Source organism: Schistocerca gregaria, chromosome 1 (assembly GCF_023897955.1).
Source record: "Schistocerca gregaria isolate iqSchGreg1 chromosome 1, iqSchGreg1.2, whole genome shotgun sequence".
In the NCBI taxonomy this organism is placed as follows: Eukaryota; Metazoa; Arthropoda; class Insecta; order Orthoptera; family Acrididae; genus Schistocerca; species Schistocerca gregaria.
The window spans coordinates 1,031,224,251-1,031,241,518 of NC_064920.1; the positions used below are offsets into that span (position 1 = coordinate 1,031,224,251).

Below are 17,268 nucleotides of genomic sequence, written 5' to 3' on the forward strand. Positions count from 1 at the left end.
GTCCATATCAAGTGAGTGTTTACCTGGTTTCGATGCCAGGGAGATCACATCTTGCCTCAGATGGAAACCCACCCTAGCTACAGATACAGTTGTAAATGGCAAGGACAAGACACTGGCAATCAACTGACAAGTCAAATGAAACTATATAGTCACAGTCGTTTTCAGGTCTCAAACATCTATGATTTATATATGCAGTTTGAAGCAGTCTGCAAATTTGTGGGAATGTGTGGTTGAGTATTGCAGCAGTCCCTGGTGGCTAGCAAGCACATGGTATTGTCTTTTCACTTATAGGAACAGAGCTGTTTAAATTTTGCAAGGTGGGCCAGGTTCACTTGGCACAACCAGCCAGTTCAGCAGTAATGTACATTTTTCACAGTACAGGCAAGGGATTTCTTTCCCACTGGGTTTCATGAGTGCTGCTGAGAACATGACAAGAAGCAGCACATTGGCAAAGCTCACATGTTGCTAACTTGTATAGATAGTTATCTTGTTAGTAATTTCATTCACAGCCCAGAATTTATACAGGATGTGGGGACTATCAGATAACGAGACCACACAGAGTCACCAGCAGAAGTCGCAAATTCCAGTCTCCACTGCTGTACCAGCTTCCAGCACTAAGTCCATCTTCCCGACATAAAACCACAGTGCAGCAGGCCATTCCAGGCTCAGTCCATCATCAAACTGCACTCCCTTCCAGGGGTCAACGATATATCCCATACATGGCAGTTGTCTTTGTCATTGCAGTCACTTCATTCATTGCAGAACTGGCTACCACAGCAAGATTCCCAACTGTCTGTGTGCCACTAACACAACAGGGTCACCTGTAACACACTGAGCACAGACATCAAAGTTTGATGCACATGTGCAGTCAGCTGGCTGGTTGCCACCTCACTGGTCATTTGGCTCTCCACATGCCCAACAGATGAGTGTGTCTGAGCCTTCACCAGCTTCCTATGCACCTCAAACCTCTACCGTCTGCCACCCTGGATTGTAGTCACCCCTCCACCCCCAGCATAGTCACACCTATACTCCCAGGGTCTGATATGCAATCACACAAAAATCTGACTCTGCTGTTTTACACCACGGAACTCCAGAGAGGATGTTAAATTTATCAGTGGTATTCAGATGTGTGGCATAACTTGTCCTAAAACATACTGACCAAAATAATGGCTCATTGCAGAGATTCTCATGACTTGGTTGACATATTGAAGCGGCAACTTTTAGTTCATACACTCGCTAGCCAACACTATACATATATATGATGCTGGATGTTAATTAAAATGAAAAACAGTTTAAGTGAATGTTCTTATTTTTATTTATTATTTATGAATAATGAAAATTTGTGCTGTACTCATTATTCATAAAGATTTTGCGCCGTTTTGCTCTCAGTCCTGGTAGCTTACCACCATCGATCCTACCTAAGACACCAAACACTTACTGGAATGTCAAGCCCATTCCTACTCCCTACACATCTGTGGTCCATCACTGTCACTGCTGATGCAACCCAAACTAATGTCCCACATACACATGGCCTTTCAACCTTAAAATACTGACTCAGTCAATACCCACCCAGAAGTGGGTCTACAATATCTTATTGCTCAGCCATCTCATACTCTAACAACTTCACATTTGAGAGCCACATCTACAGATCAAGCAGAGATATGCTATGGATATCAGGATGGTTCCTTTTGTACTAACCTTCTTACAGGCCCCATTGAAGGAACATTCCTAAACAACTTGCTGCCGATTAGGGTGTAACATCCCATCAACATTGAGGTCATCTGAGAGAGCATAAGTTCAGAATATTTCAAGAATGGGGAAGGAAAGTGTATCATTTCAAAGGAACAATCATTTTTATGGCATGATTTAGGGACACCATGGAAAATCTAAATCTGGATGGATGGAGATTTGAACCACTGCAGTCCAAAGTGAGTTCAGAGCTAACTACTGCACCACCTCACTGTTAATCTAATCTTGTCCTAATGATCCCTACAAGAGAAACACAGTATATTCCTATGGTTGTCATTTAAAGGCAATTCTTGAAACTTTGTAAGTAGTCTTTCTCAGAATAGTTTGCATCTACTAGAGTTTGCCAGTTCAGTCTCCTCAACATCTCTGGACACCCATGGGTCAAATCTGAACATTCTCATTGTCATTCTCTGTATACATTGAATATACCCTGTTAGTCCTATTTGATACAGGTCACACAATGATATTCTAGAACAGATTGCATGTGTGATTTGTTAATTTACTTTGTAGACTAATTGCATTTCCCTTGTAATCTATCAAACTGAAGTCTGCCACCTGCTTTTTCATACGACTGGGCCTATGTGTACCCCTACAAAATATTACACACTGGCAATTGTATCAGCTGACTGATTCCAGTTGTACCTTACTGTTGCTGCAGTCATCAAAACTCCATATGAACAGGCCTCAGAAGGCCTGCGATACTGATCAACCACTGTCATCCTCAGCCCATAGCCATCATTGCATGCAGATTTATAGGAGGCACGTGGTCAGCAAACCAGTCTACTGGCTGTTGTCAGTTTTCGTAACTGGAGCTGCTACTTCTCAAAGATGTAGTTCATCAGATGGCCTCACAAGGGCTGAGTGCACCACAGCTGCTACAACACTCTGCACACCCAGACAGTCACATCCAAGTGCTATCCAGCCCAACAGTGCTCAACTTCGGTGACCTGACCGAACTGGTGTTACCACTGCAGCAAGGCCGTTTGCTACTTTGATAATAGGATACTTTTTTGTTTTGTTTCGTGAAGCGTACAGTTTCAAGTTTTGAACATTTAAAGTTACCAATCCGTACACCATTTCAATATTTTAGCAATATCTGAAGGGGGTCAGTGGAAGTAATTGCTAACTGTAAGGCCATATTTTTAGCTATTGCATGTTATACATTTAATTAAATTGAAAAATAAGAACAAAAATCAAATGAAACAAAAGTAATTTATGTATTAGACTATTTTCTGGCAGTATATAGGGACCTATTTCTTACCAGAATGTAGTACATTTAGAAATAATTTGTGTGTTAAAACTAATGCTTACTAAACTTATACCCTGGTCAGAATGATGTGACATCTAGCTGTTTACAGGGCTGCTACCATCGCATCAATCACAGAACACACTTGGTCATACTTGTTCCATTCACTGTTAAATCTTATTGCTGACAATGGCTACTGTAACCAGCTGCAGACGACACTCTTAAACAGTTGTCCATTTCGTTGTGTGCTTTGTTTCTCTGTGTGGCGAGTTTATTTTGCACTACAGAATGTTTGAAGCTTATGGTGGAAATGTGTGTGTGTGGGGGGGGGGGGGGGGGGGGGGGGGGAAGCAGCTGCTAAATAGAAAGTTCAGCAATCTGCTCATGTTTTGTGTGGTCAGACATGAGTGTGTGCTTGGTGTGCGAATATTTCAAGGAAGTAGAGAGAATGGTGCAACTCTATTGCCTCTAATGAAGATACTCTAACTGTAGACAGTTTGAAGATACACAAGAATATTGTAGTCAGAATTTGTAAGGAGAAATAGTATGCAGAAGGAGAAGAGCATGGTTCATCGAAAAAGTGGAAACCCGGTGAAAAGAGGACAGAACCACGAATAACAAACCTGAATCTCTTCGACAACATGTTTGTCAGCACACATATATGGATATTACAAGAGAAAAGAACATCCAACTACAAAAAAGCTGCATGTTACTCTTTCTGAGAGTTATTCAGTGGCAGTAAGACATAATTGTTAATAGTTGCCACAACCTCAGTTTTTGGTGTAAATAACTTAATGGACAGAAAACTATAACAGAAAGAGGCAATATCTTAACGTGGTGGTGTTCATTTTTAAGAAATATCGTTCATGTGCCATTTGAAGACACTGCATGGCTCGACAAAATCTGTATAAATGCCAGCCATTCCATTAGAAAAGAATGGACAGAAGATGACGTATGTGGAAGTTCTCTTTTTCCTGTGGGAAAGGGAACGAGTTGTCTTGCATGGATGAACCACATCTGGTTTCATTCGTATCTGTGTCCTGGTTTCAAATTGAGGAAAACAAACCACAGGGTGATGATCCACAATTTTTTTCTGAAGTGGCTCAACAGGCAACTATTGGAAAACAAATCGGCTTTCTGAACTGTAATGGATAATGTCCCACACCATTCAATTACTGAAGATAAAGCACCAATGATGGTAAAAATAAAAAGGAGACATTGTTGAATGGCTGAAGCCCACAACAAGAAAATTCAGGAAGATTTATTAAGGCAGGGCCTACAAAAATTGTGAAAAAAGAAGCCACAGTTTCAACTATATGTTGTGAGCGAGGTAGCTAAAGAAATGGCCACAAGATTCTTAGGCTTCCACCATTCCACTGCCACTTCAGTGCCACCAAACTAATTTGGGCACAGATTAACATATGTGGCAACAAGTAACAAAAGCTTCACTGTGGCAGAAATCAGAACACTGTCAGAGGAAGCAAAAGCACGAACACCAGAAGTGGAGTAACTTGTTAAGGAAGCATTAAAAGTAAAGTGATTGTAGAAAGTAATACATACTTGGGCAATTCCAGTGGCTCGTCTACAGACCAGAGCTCATAACTACGGTGTCACGGACGAAAGTGGTGTTTACCTCTTGCTTCAATTCATCTTTATTTTTATGATTGTGTTTCATATTTTGACCAAATTGTGTCTACTGCATTTGTGCAAATATCTCGTTAAGGAATACTCTTCTCCACAAGTATGAGGCACAACATGCATATTACAGTGCTTGACAAGTACTCTAGCAGATTATATTAATTTAAAGTGTTAATTACTGTATTTACTTGAACAATTCAGATCCATTTTAACATCCCATACATACAGAATAGGACAACTGAATGTGATTCATGTGTCTGTTGAACTACAAGGATATCATGATCCTGTGAAGCAAACTCAGTTCCAGCCATACAGTGTATCCATATACAGGTGAACCAAGAACACCCCCTTGCTCACTCAACTGTGCTTCACAGTTAAACACTTATTTTGAACCAGGTATACAGTTAGCACAGTCTACTGCCAACCTCTCCATTTGTTAACTTTTCTCCGGACAGTACTTCAAGACAGTTTACTACATCTTCAGTGAAAAGTCAGAGGTTACTGACTGCAAGGTTAAGACAACAAACAGAAGTATCTGAATATGCTGATGACTCTCCATTCACAAGATAACTTGCTGCATCCTCCCTACCAAAATATCCTCAGCCCAGGCAGAAACTTTACCTGATACTACATATGATCATACTTTTGACAAACATGGATGCAGTGCTTATTAAAATGATTTTTGGAAATCTATTAATACTGCACCTTGGGCCATGGCTTTCAGTATGTCACATACCAAAAGTGTGAGTTGTGGCTTTACATGATCAATGTGTTTGGAAACCATGCTGGTTAACATGGTGAAGGTCATTCTGTTCGAGATACCTCACTATGTCTGAGCTGAACATATATTTTAAATCACTCTGCTATTCTTCTTCTTGAAGGATGTGATCTGTACTTTCTCGCAACTATTAAGCATGGTTGAAAGACAGAAGGGGTGGGGGCAAACTCACATGCAATATAGAATCTGATAGGGATTCTGGCAGACCCTGGGGCTTTGTTTAATTTTAGCGATGTCAGCAGCTTCTTAAAATCCCTGAAAACATCTGTGTTGCTCATTCTTGCAGTGGTGCAAGAATTGAAATGGGGCAGTATCCCTGGATTTTACTTTGTAATGGAACATTTGAAATGGCATTCGGCATTTGTCATTTTGCTTCACTACCCTTAATTGTAGCCTGTCTCATTTGTGAGTTTCTAGACAGCAACCCTGATACCACTGACGGACATTAAGTATGACCAGAATTTCTTTGGGTTTTATGAGAGACCTTCCAGTAACTTTTTACTCCGACAGTTGTTGATGGCTTCATACATTGTCCTCTTGACAGCCAAATACATTTCAAACAGCTTCTCCCTGTAGTCCTACACTTTGTTTTACAACTATTAAGCAGTTGTCTGTTTCTTTAGAAGTTTCTTTGGAGTGACTATACCACTGAGTGGCCCTCCAATCATGAACTTTTTTACAAGGCACAGATACAAGTTCCTTACCAAGATAGGACACTACTGCATCTTTATCTAGTTTGTTGAACACACAAATTCAACTTGTTTCATTTGCCCTTTGTATTTTGGTTAATCTCTGTTGCTACAGCTGTCTCAGACATGGTTACCAGTTTCAATGCTGAAATCCTCTAAGAGGTCAGGTCAATTTGTTATTAGATTCATCATGTTTCCATCTTGAGATGGAGTTTGAAACATCTACCATAGGTAGTTTTCAGAGAAGGCATTTAGTAACGTTTTATAATGCCCAGAATTTACAAAACCAATTTCCCCTAATTGATTATTGGATGATTGAAGTCTTCTCCTGTGACAGTATGATTGGGAAACTTTTGTACTAATCAACTTACGCCATCTCATATTTTGAGAAATATTGGGGGTGAGCCTTGTGGTTGACAGAAGGATCCTTGATACTGAGTATTGCCCAAACAGTCTCAGATGCAGTTTCCATCTCAGTAGTGTTGACTATTTACTGTGACAAACACCACCTCCATTTACCATTAGCCTACACCATGATCAAAAGTATCTGGACACCTGGCTGAAAATGACTTACAAGTTTGTGGCTCCCTCCATTGGTAATGCTGGAATTCAATATAGTGTTCGCCCCAACCATAGCCTTGATGACAGCTACCACTCTCGCAGACATACATTCAATCAGGTGCTGGAAGGTTTCTTGTGGACTGGCAGCCCATTCTTCATGATGTTCTGCACTGAGAAGAGATACTGATGATCGTCAGTGAGGCCTGGCACAAATGCATCATTCCAAAACATCCCAAAGGTGGTCTATGGGATTCAGGTCAGGACTGTGCAGGCCAGTCCATTACAGGGATGTTATTGTCATGTAACCACTCCGCCACAAGATGTGTATTATGAACAGGTGCTCGATCAAGTTGAAAGATGCAATCGCCACTCCCGAATTGCTCTTTAACAGTGGGAAGCAAGAAGGTGCTTGAAACATCGATGTAGGCCTCTGCTGTGATAGTGCCAAGCAAAACAAAGGGGTGCAAGCCCCCTCCATGAAAAACACGAATATACCAGAACACCACCACTGCTGAATTTTACTGCTGGCACTACACAAGCTGGCAGATGGCGTTCATCAGGCATTTGCCGTACCCACACCCTGCCATCAGATCGCCACATTGTGTACCATGATTCGTCAATCCACACAATGTTTTTCCACTGTTCAGTCATCCAATGTTTACACTCTTTACACAAAGCGAGACATCATTTGGCATTTACCAGTGTGATGTGTGGCTTATGAGCAGTCGCTCGTCCGTGAAATCCATGTTTTCTCACCTCCCGCATAACTGTCATAGTATTTGCAGTGGATCCTGATGCAGTTTGGAATTCCTGTGCGACAGTCTGGATAGATGTCTGCCTATAACACATTACAAACCTCTTCAACTGCTGGCAGTGTCGGATGAGGTCAGCCTGTACGCTTTTGTGCTGTATGTGTCCTTCGCATTTGGACTTCACTACCACATTGAAAACATTTGATCTAGGGATGTTTAACAGAGTTGAAATCTCATGTACAGACATATGACACCCAATCACCTGATCATGTTCGAAGCCCGTGAGTTCCACAGAGCACCCCATTATGCTCTCACAATGTCTGATGACTACTGAGGTCACTGATATGGAGTACCTGGCAGTAGATGGCAGCAAAAAGCACCCAATATGAAAAATGTATTTTTGGGGATGTCTGGATACTTTTGATCACATAATAGTGTATTCAATGTATGTGTAAACTTCCCCAAAAATACCACCTATCTATTTCAGGTTCTAACCAGTTTCCTGTACCTAGTACAAGAGTGATTTGATAAATCTGAAAAATTTCCATGAAATAATGGAGTGTTATTGTAGCACCTTCATGGTATGCAAGCTTGATTATTCCAAGGATCATACAAAGAATTTCAACACTGTAATACACACAGTTTATTATTGATAGCCATCTGAATTGTTTGGTGTGTTGACTGATAGAAAATGGAGAAAACCTACTTTTGTGTTATTAAAATTTTTATTTGAAGTATTGGTCTGCTGCACAAATCAAAACAGAACTGTATGAAGTTCACAGGGAGAACACCATTTAAGACCATTTACTTTGGATAAATGAATCTAAACATGGTTGGATGAATACCTAAGACAAAGTGCATTCCAATTGTCCAACTAAGGTCACACAAAGGGAACCATTAAAATCCACGCTACGGTAATGCAAGACTGCCAAATACTTATTGCCGAGACTATAGGCACCTCAAATGAGTAAGCACATAATATTCTGCATGGAGAATTGACTGAAGAAGCTGTGGGAGAGGTGGCTGCCACAATTTCTCAGTCGACTAGAGGCACATCTGGCATAGCATCTCAACACGCCAGGCAATGTTTAATTGCAATGCAGGAACATGTTTCTGCCAATTTGTGATTTTGATGAAATCTGGATCCACTACTACACGCAACAATGGTCAAAGACAAGTGGAAGTTCACTGAAGAAGGCAAAGACAATTTTGTCAACTGCCAATATGATGGTTACAGTTTTTTGAGAGATTCCCATGGAATAATCCTCACAAATTACTCAGAAAAAAGCAGAATCATAACTGGGCCTTTTCATGCATCATCATTGGGTCATCTGAAACTTTTTCTGGCCCAAAAAAGAAAGGTTGGTGTGGAGAAAGGTGCCATTTCACCAGGGTAATGCACAATCCCACACAGAGCTAATGATGAAAGTGCTCGAGTTAGGCTTTGAATTGGTTCCTTATCTACCCTATTCACCAGACTTAGTGCCCAAGTGACTCCTTCCTGTTCCCTAACTTTAAACTCTCTTGCTGGGAAGAAATTTTCAACAAATGAGGGAATGATAATTGCAGTCATGAGTATTTTGCACAGCTTGACAGAACCTATTTTTCCAGTGGGCATTAGAATAACTGGAACAAGTGTATGTCACTCAAAGGAGACTATGTCAAGAAAGTGAGTTCATGACAAACATTTTTCTTGCATTTTTACCAGATTTATCAAAGCACCTCCCATATGTGAGCGCCACTGCTTTCTAGGTGCCCTTCAAACCCTGACACTGTCAGTTATGCAGTTAATCACTACAATGTTAATACATATGACTATAGTTGCTTTGGCTGACTAAGTAATAAACCTCCCCTCATCAAGTGTACCTTATCTGTCAGACATCACATTTTGCTCTATTTACTATGTGTGAAAGAGCATAACTCAATACGGAAATGTGTTTGCGTTCAAATATTTTGGCCCATGACAAGTCTGCCCTGTGCCTCCTCCCACAAACAAATACCTAAAGCTTCATTTAATAATGCAAATACATAGAAGAAACTTAACTAGCAAAGATGCAAAACAAAATGTAACATTGTTTCTATTTATATAAACTATACATTAATTGTGACAATTTGTGAATCAGCTTTTTCTAATTCTACTAAAACTTTTGAGGACCTTACCTTCACCTTGAATGGCAGAAGACCGAGCTCTTCGATAGAGAAAGAAGTCACTGGAAATGGCGCCATCATCATCAGCTTTAACTTCGTCCATGGTGCACACTTTTTTGCTATGTGCAGGAATGTCAGAATTTTTTTCTTGTACTGTGCTTTGTCCACCACTCACTGCATTATCAGTACTTCTCTTATTAGACTACCAACAGAACAATGATTCAGCTATGTTAGATAAGACACATGCACATGCCAATTAAAGATCGCAATAAGAAAATAAGTTTTGGAAAAAGGTGTAGAGAATGCTGAGATACTGCCAATCTGCTTCGGCAAGTGATAATGTTGGTTCTGTTGTGATTATCTGTGCTGTAGTCCAGGGTGTAATGTTAGAACACCAAGTTGGAAAGAACAAGTGTTTAACAACAAGATACTTTTTTTTAAAACAAATGTTGGGCGATGCTTGTCTTTAGCATAACTCGAGGTCTACACAGGGTGGAAGGCTGCTGTTTCGTTAAGTTTTAAAAGCCAAAAATGTGTGACAATAATATTTAAAAATGTTCATCACATATGATACACTTATATTTATGTCCCCACTGAAAACCTCATTTAACACTGACCAGATATTTTCAAGTTTTTAATACCCGAAGGCTTCAATAAAATGTGTGTCAACCATAAACTGACATCCTCCACAGAGGTACCAATACTTTAATGGTTAAAATAATCTTAACTGAATTACAGCAATCACTTGCTCACTTCCCCCCTCCCTCCCTCCTCCACACTTTACCACACAGATTCATTTATTTCTACCCACAGCCCAAAAAGACCCCCCTTGTATGTTAAAAACAAACTACACACTTCATGGCAAAATGAATAACAGCCCAACACACCAGTCTTGTGCATGCAGCCAAAGAGGATACTGATAGCACCAACTGTAAGCAAACAACACAATATCACACAAGCCAACAGATTGCTCAAACCAGGTCCCTCTCCTATTTGCTACTCAAACATTAACTCTGTGACACCACACAGAGGTCCCTGGAATGAGAAGGAACTTTAGGTAACTTCAGATCATCAAGGATATGGAAATTATGCATACACATTGTAGATGTTGCATACTCTGAAACCTTTGTTTACTTGAACCTCAAAAGGGATCCTTTAACCATGTTGTGGAATGGAGCTGGGCTTGATTGGGCTAGAAACATGGCTAAGAAACATTGATCATGAGGTCAACAGAATTTACATAGTGCCCATTTCCCACACATTTTTCTTTGGCGATTTGTAATGTATGTACATAATTTGTATCAAAATATTCAGGTTTTCTTATTGTGTAATACAGATTCTGAAATTACATTGCAGCTTCAGTTTTCAGAATGAAAACTGCATTACATTTTTAACAAACAAAGAGCAAGCTGGATTGCTGATCAGTATTGCCAGAACTTTTAGGGATATTCCACATAAAGGAGGACACACGATATTTAAAAGTTTAAAATTTGGTACTTATTTATATATTTCTTGAAGAGGCTGGTCTTTTTACTGTATGCTAACAATGGTTTGTCACTCATTATTGCTTTCCCTCCATAATTTGTAGCCTTTTTACAATGTCTTATGCTTTTCATGTGAAGAGAGTGTGAGTAATTGGAGATTTTGGACTCATTTCAATTAATTGGCAGGTAAGAATTAGCATATCATTTATATTACTGTTACATACCCTAATCTATTGGATGAAGAGTATAAACTGAAGTAGGTAAATTATAGGTTGGAGCAAACAATACAACAGCGTGAACTTTCATGTAATTAAGTTTTTAGACCAAGAGAGATTAGAGAAAGTTATCTTGTCCAGTAATTTTCTTCTTAATGTGAATGAGTAACTACTACCACTACAAATTTCCAAATTTCAACCAATACTGTAAAAACAGAAAAATGTGTAATGTGAGTTACGTAATCCGAGTCACAGTTGCATTATTTTAAGATCAAAAGAAGAGGGTGCCCTTAGTAGCAACAGAGACAGGAGGAGGGGGGAAAGGTTACAGAGTGAAGGAAAATATGGAATTTAAGAAGAAGCATCAGGAAGAAGCTTGAAAAGTTCAGTAGAAGCAGAAACAAAAGCGTGTACAGTTGAGTCAACATAAGCAAGGTCTGTTAGAAGGAAGAAGAGCTAAAGTAGGGAGAGAGAGAGAGAGAGAGAGAGAGAGACAACATAATATGCAAGATAGCAACCTAGTGAAGCAAGTTTGTCAACCTAAAAGTCACTTAGTGCTCTGGATAAAACCATGGCTCGAGTGCTACAATTGCTTACATTAGCAAGGTATTGCCAACTATACCTGAAACTATGAAGGTAGTTTCAATCTGGTCAGAGGGACCTGTCAATTTAAAAACAAACAGATTATTGCTGCTGTACCTCAATTTCAATCATTTCATAACGCGGAAATCTATTGGAACAATTACTACATCCCATGGTAAAAAAGCCTTAGATGGAATTGGTGCAGTTGCATAACAGCTTGTGTGGAACGCAGTAAAAAGGTGAAAATTCACAGTAGGTAATGCATCAACTTTCACTCATGTAGCTGCAGGTACCACAACTATGCAGGCTTTTCATGTGTCATGATGAAATTCAAGGAATCAATGTGAAACTTAATCTGGCTCAAATATTTTCTTCAGCACCATCAGTACCAAACATAAAAAGCATTCACTGTACTACAAACATATCTGCTGTCTCCAAAGAATTTTGCTGCAGCAGATCATACTGAAGAAACTATAGAAAGTGGGGAAAATTGGAGACTTGCACAAAGTAGGATATGACAGTAAATTCGATGCTGGAGAAGTATGTGCAGTCTTTGGAAATTTGTACTTAATCAGTACAATGGAGTGTGCTGGTCACTATTGGAAATAGCCTGTAAATGTGATGAAATTATAAAGAAAATTAATCCACTTGTTAATACAAGAGGATTTCTCAGTTCTGTCTTAATTGAATTTACAGTTCATTATCCAAGGTGTCAAGTTCTTGTAATTATTCATAGTGTTTGAAAAGTGAAATGTTAAATTTACCTTATTTGGCACATGTCAGTTTCATTTCTCTACTTGCAGGAAAAGCTTTTCCAACAATAAGTAGCAAGTAACGTGAGTGATGTATAATCTATTACAATATTTCACACAGTATAAATACTTTTAGAAATTCGTATCTGTCATCTGATTGCCAATCTAATATGTATTTTGTATGATAAAACCAGATCCATACTCTCAACAGTGAGGACACGACCTAAAATGCACATTAGGAATAATATGTCCCAAATTTGTAACACGAGACAACATAAATTACATTCTTATTCTTTAAATGCCCTTCCCTGCTTAAATAACACTTCAACATCTTTGCCTGAATAACAGTTTATAATGATTATTTAAAAAATAAAATAGGGGTTTATACATTGATAAGCCAACATTATAAAACACTGATTTCAAAATGGAACGAGCCACTACAGAATGTCCCTTTATCTCACATTCACTTTTGTTGGCTTTGCCAAATCTCTAGCAACATCACCTTACAATGAAACCTAGACCTACGGCTACATTATTAGTTTCACCAAACCAAGATTTCAGGAAAAGGTGCTGGGACACTACCACCACACACTATTGTGTAATGCCTTATTCACTACACTGCTTATTAAATCAGACTCACATGACACTAGCAGTACCAGTTGCCAGCTTTGGTCTGAAGTATTGTCAGGTGTGACATACATGCAGGCAAACAATGAGAGAACAGGACCCAGAAAACATTAACTTTGCTTCTATGTTACATAATTGGAATTAATGTGTTACAGATTGTACTTCACGCCCATTTCATTATGATGATTATATTAAAGCAGGCAGATTCAATATTTCTAAATCACTTCCTTGAAATTATGACCTAGCTGTGGCTATTGCTGAGCCATTGCTGTCACAAGCAGACACATTGCAACATTAATGTAACTGGTTAGCAAAGCTCGGCAATAAGCTGTCTATGATTAAAGTTTACCAGCTCCGGCACATACATCTTGATTTTAATGGTTCAAAAGTAAAATTATAAGCAGGATACAATAAAAAAAACCTGGCGATCCAAATACTCGCATCGCAGTCTAACAGGATACTTAAATTATTGAACTATTCATCAGCACATGCAGCATGAATGTGTATCTGAGTCTAATCAAGCTCTTTAATGTTGTAATCAGGATGGCATTGTGCTGCGAAATAAGACATGCAATGGGCAGTCAACATACTAGTAGGATTATACATTGCATAACTGGCATTTCTCATTTAATAAGTGATATGTGCTCAGTGTTTGAAGGGTGGAAACAGTATGACGAGCAGAAAGTGGCGGACATCAAACCACCTTCAATTTATAGAATGACGGAGCAATCAAAAAGTCCCATTTAATCCACACAGTACAACTACTACTTCTGTTTAGTGGGTCACACTTAACATCACAAAAGTAGTGATGAAAAACTAACATTTATATCCCGCAGCACACACATCACTTATGTACATAATTTTAGGGTAACTTAAGAACTGAATTATAAGATCCCACCTGTTGGTCAGTGAGCTCGACTGTACATTTGAAATGATACGCAGTAGCCCCCACCGATTTACGACCTATATGCATGCATTTTAAGAGTGATGGAGAATCTGTAAAATACACTATTTTACTTTAAAATGCATGAAAATCAATGGTAACAAGCAGGAGGTTACACGGTTTAACAACGCTGACACTTTTCTCACAAGTACTTCACTACATGTTTCTATACGAACGACATTCGTTGTCACACGTAAAACGCTGAGAGATCATTGGTACACGGCCATAACGCCCTCAATTTATTAGAGGGAACTTACCAAACGAAAACTTCGAACTGTAGCTGAAAAATGACTATCTATAACTTTCAAAATTAACCACGCAATCCACTACTCGCTTATAACAATACATCATAGCCACACAGCTAATCTTTAGTCTACAGTAAGATCTGAAAGTATGATCAATCAACATGTTATACAAGGTTCTAAGGCCAAGTCTATAATACTCAATTTTACTGATTGTGAAGTTCGTACACACCTTAGGGGCTTGGGTGGAGTCACTATTTGGGTCTTCTGTAAGTTCACCGACTCCCATTTCTTCCAGAATGTCCTGTCCCATCGAATTAATAGCTGACCATGTTTCATTCACACTGCTCGAGCTGTTTTGCGAAACACTACCAGTACAGGTTTTCCGCCTTTTCACACGAGCCCTACAAAAAATGAAATTACCTGTTATGTTAAAATAATTTTCAATTCAGTCATACGTACGAGCATAGTTAATAACAACACAGTGTAACAGGTATCACTGAGGCCAAGACTTCTAAACGAAATTTAAGATTATTCACATAACATGAATGAAAGTGATTATATTAATGCATTCCAAAGATAGATCAGGAAATAATGACATCACACCTTTCCACTATATGCGCCTCATTAGTAATATCTACAAGATTTTCATGTAAATTCCCATTACATGAAGCTCTTGTCCTACGGTTCTGTTTCATTTTTGGCGGAATCTCCCACCACGTACACTCTACAGTCGATTCGAAATGTTTCGATAATCGCATCCAAAGTGAGCCAAGCAAGAAGATATTCTACAGCCCTGTCCAATGCATAAAAATCAACTTATTATTGATTTGGCAATTGGCAGGATGAATATTGTAGTGCCATACGAGCTATAGGCCACAACATTTCAGATAGTGAAGAATAAAAACAGGAAAGCACAGTATGCAGTAACGAAACTTGCAATAAACTGTCACCAAGTACTCGGGCCAGAGTAACATATTTGGTGTGAGATACGTTGTAGGATAGCGTACAGTACCGAAACAGGTTGCACAAGTGCTATTGGATCGTTTTAACTCCTCTCATCTCAGCCTTAACACACATTTTTACTTTGCTTCTATATGCGGCCCACTGGTTTTATCTTGAAGTCTACCCCACACACTGATTGCTGGTGACACTTAACGTCAGTGATAACTACTTGCAACAGGAAAGTGATTGCGGAACGTTGCCCGCCTTTCCAGTGTAGTGTTGCGCTGAGTAGAAGCATGACTTAGTAATGTACTAAGTAATGTGACATCTCTACAGCAGACTTTTGCTTTTTCTTATCCAGAATGAGATTTTCACTCTGCAGCGGAGTGTGCGCTGATATGAAACTTCCTGGCAGATTAAAACTGTGTGTCCGACCGAGACTCGAACTCGGGACCTTTGACTTTGCCTTTGCTTTTTCTTATGTTTTACTTAATAATTTTTGGAAGAGTTTTTATTAATTAATTGTAATAAGTAGTTTTGTTACTTGGTGGTTTCATCCTGAAACCACCGGAACATAGCAACCTTCAAATGTTAAATCTAGATGCAGACTTTTTTTTCTTTATAGAGAGTCAGTATGGGTAGTAAACCCCTAGCAAGTGGAAACCAACGATTTAGAGCTTGTGACCTCAACATAGATATGTTGATGGACATACTTGCTGTAATGACAAGTTATCCAGAGTTAGCTGCTTTGGATATTAACTGTGAATCAGATGAAATTGATGAATAAACGCCACGACTTATTCTACCTGAAGAGAACATAGTTGAACTTGACGGGGATTTGAGTGAAATTGTTTGTGTTGAGAGTGATGATGATGTGCATAATGACAACACTGAACTAATGGAACATATCGAATGGGAGCAAGAGGTACTTGCAGAAGAAAGTATTAAATTTTCACATAATTATGATTCAAATATCCTTTGTGACAAAGCAGACCCCATTGACATATTTGACTGTTCATTAGATAATGATTTGTAGCCCATCTAGTACTTCAATCCAATTCGTATGAAACTTAAAAGTTTGGAGGCTTCACAGTTTTCATATAAACTGATATTGACGAAACGAAGAAGTTTGTTTCAATTAATTTAATAATGGGTATCAAGAAATATCCTTATGTGGGGATTCCTGGTCCTCAGGCCCAGCTCTCTGGTGATTCCTATATTTCAATTCTCATGCCTCAGCATACATTATCGTGGTTGTTAGGGCATATACATGTAAATGACAACGATCAGCAGCCAAAAAAGGGGGGAGAAAGTCTGTGATAAACTGTTCAATGCTGCTGGATTATTGTAGCGAGTACTACTTTGAATGTTGTAAGCCAGCAGAACATCTTACTGTGGATGAATCGATGATTCATTTCAAAGGTAGGTCATGGCTCAAGCAGTATATGCCACAGAAACCCAAATGTGTTACTGGCAGATGAAACTGGCTATGTTTCCAAATTTCAGCTCTATGCTGGTAAAATTGGTCACTACACAGAAAACCGCTTACATTCCCAACTTGTAAAATACCTTCATTCAGAACTCACAGGACAATATCACAAGCTGTATTTTAATAATTATTTCACTTCTGCACCCCTCATGCTCGATCTGAGAAAACAGTTAATATACATATGTGGGATGGTGAGGAAGGGAGAGTTGAATTCCCAAAAGACTTCGAAAATGAAAAGAACATGTCTTGGGGAGAATTCCAGTATCTGTGTAGCACTCAAGGTACTGCAGCAATCGTTTGGAAAGATCGCAATACAGTTTCTTTCAAATTTCTGCAATACTGAAAACATGAGCACAACATTTCGGAAATGTGAAGATGGTCCTCATCTAAAAATGTCGTGACCAGATAGTATAACAGATTACAATGCC

The 17,268-nt window shown here is 39.0% G+C and overlaps 1 protein-coding gene across 1 annotated transcript in view; it reads right to left on the reverse strand.

The window, feature by feature from the left end:
* Window positions 1–15,168, reverse strand: part of LOC126279111 (S-phase kinase-associated protein 2) — a 124,775-nt gene extending 109,607 nt beyond the window's left edge. The window contains exons 1-3 of the mRNA XM_049979595.1: window positions 15,013–15,168; window positions 14,639–14,810; window positions 9,574–9,763 (exon numbers count right to left, since the gene is read on the reverse strand). Of these exons, the coding sequence (XP_049835552.1) occupies window positions 9,574–9,763; window positions 14,639–14,810; window positions 15,013–15,167 (517 nt within the window). The 5' untranslated portion in view covers window position 15,168. The remainder of the gene's footprint in view (window positions 1–9,573; window positions 9,764–14,638; window positions 14,811–15,012) is intronic.
* Between the last annotated feature and the right edge of the window lie 2,100 nt (window positions 15,169–17,268).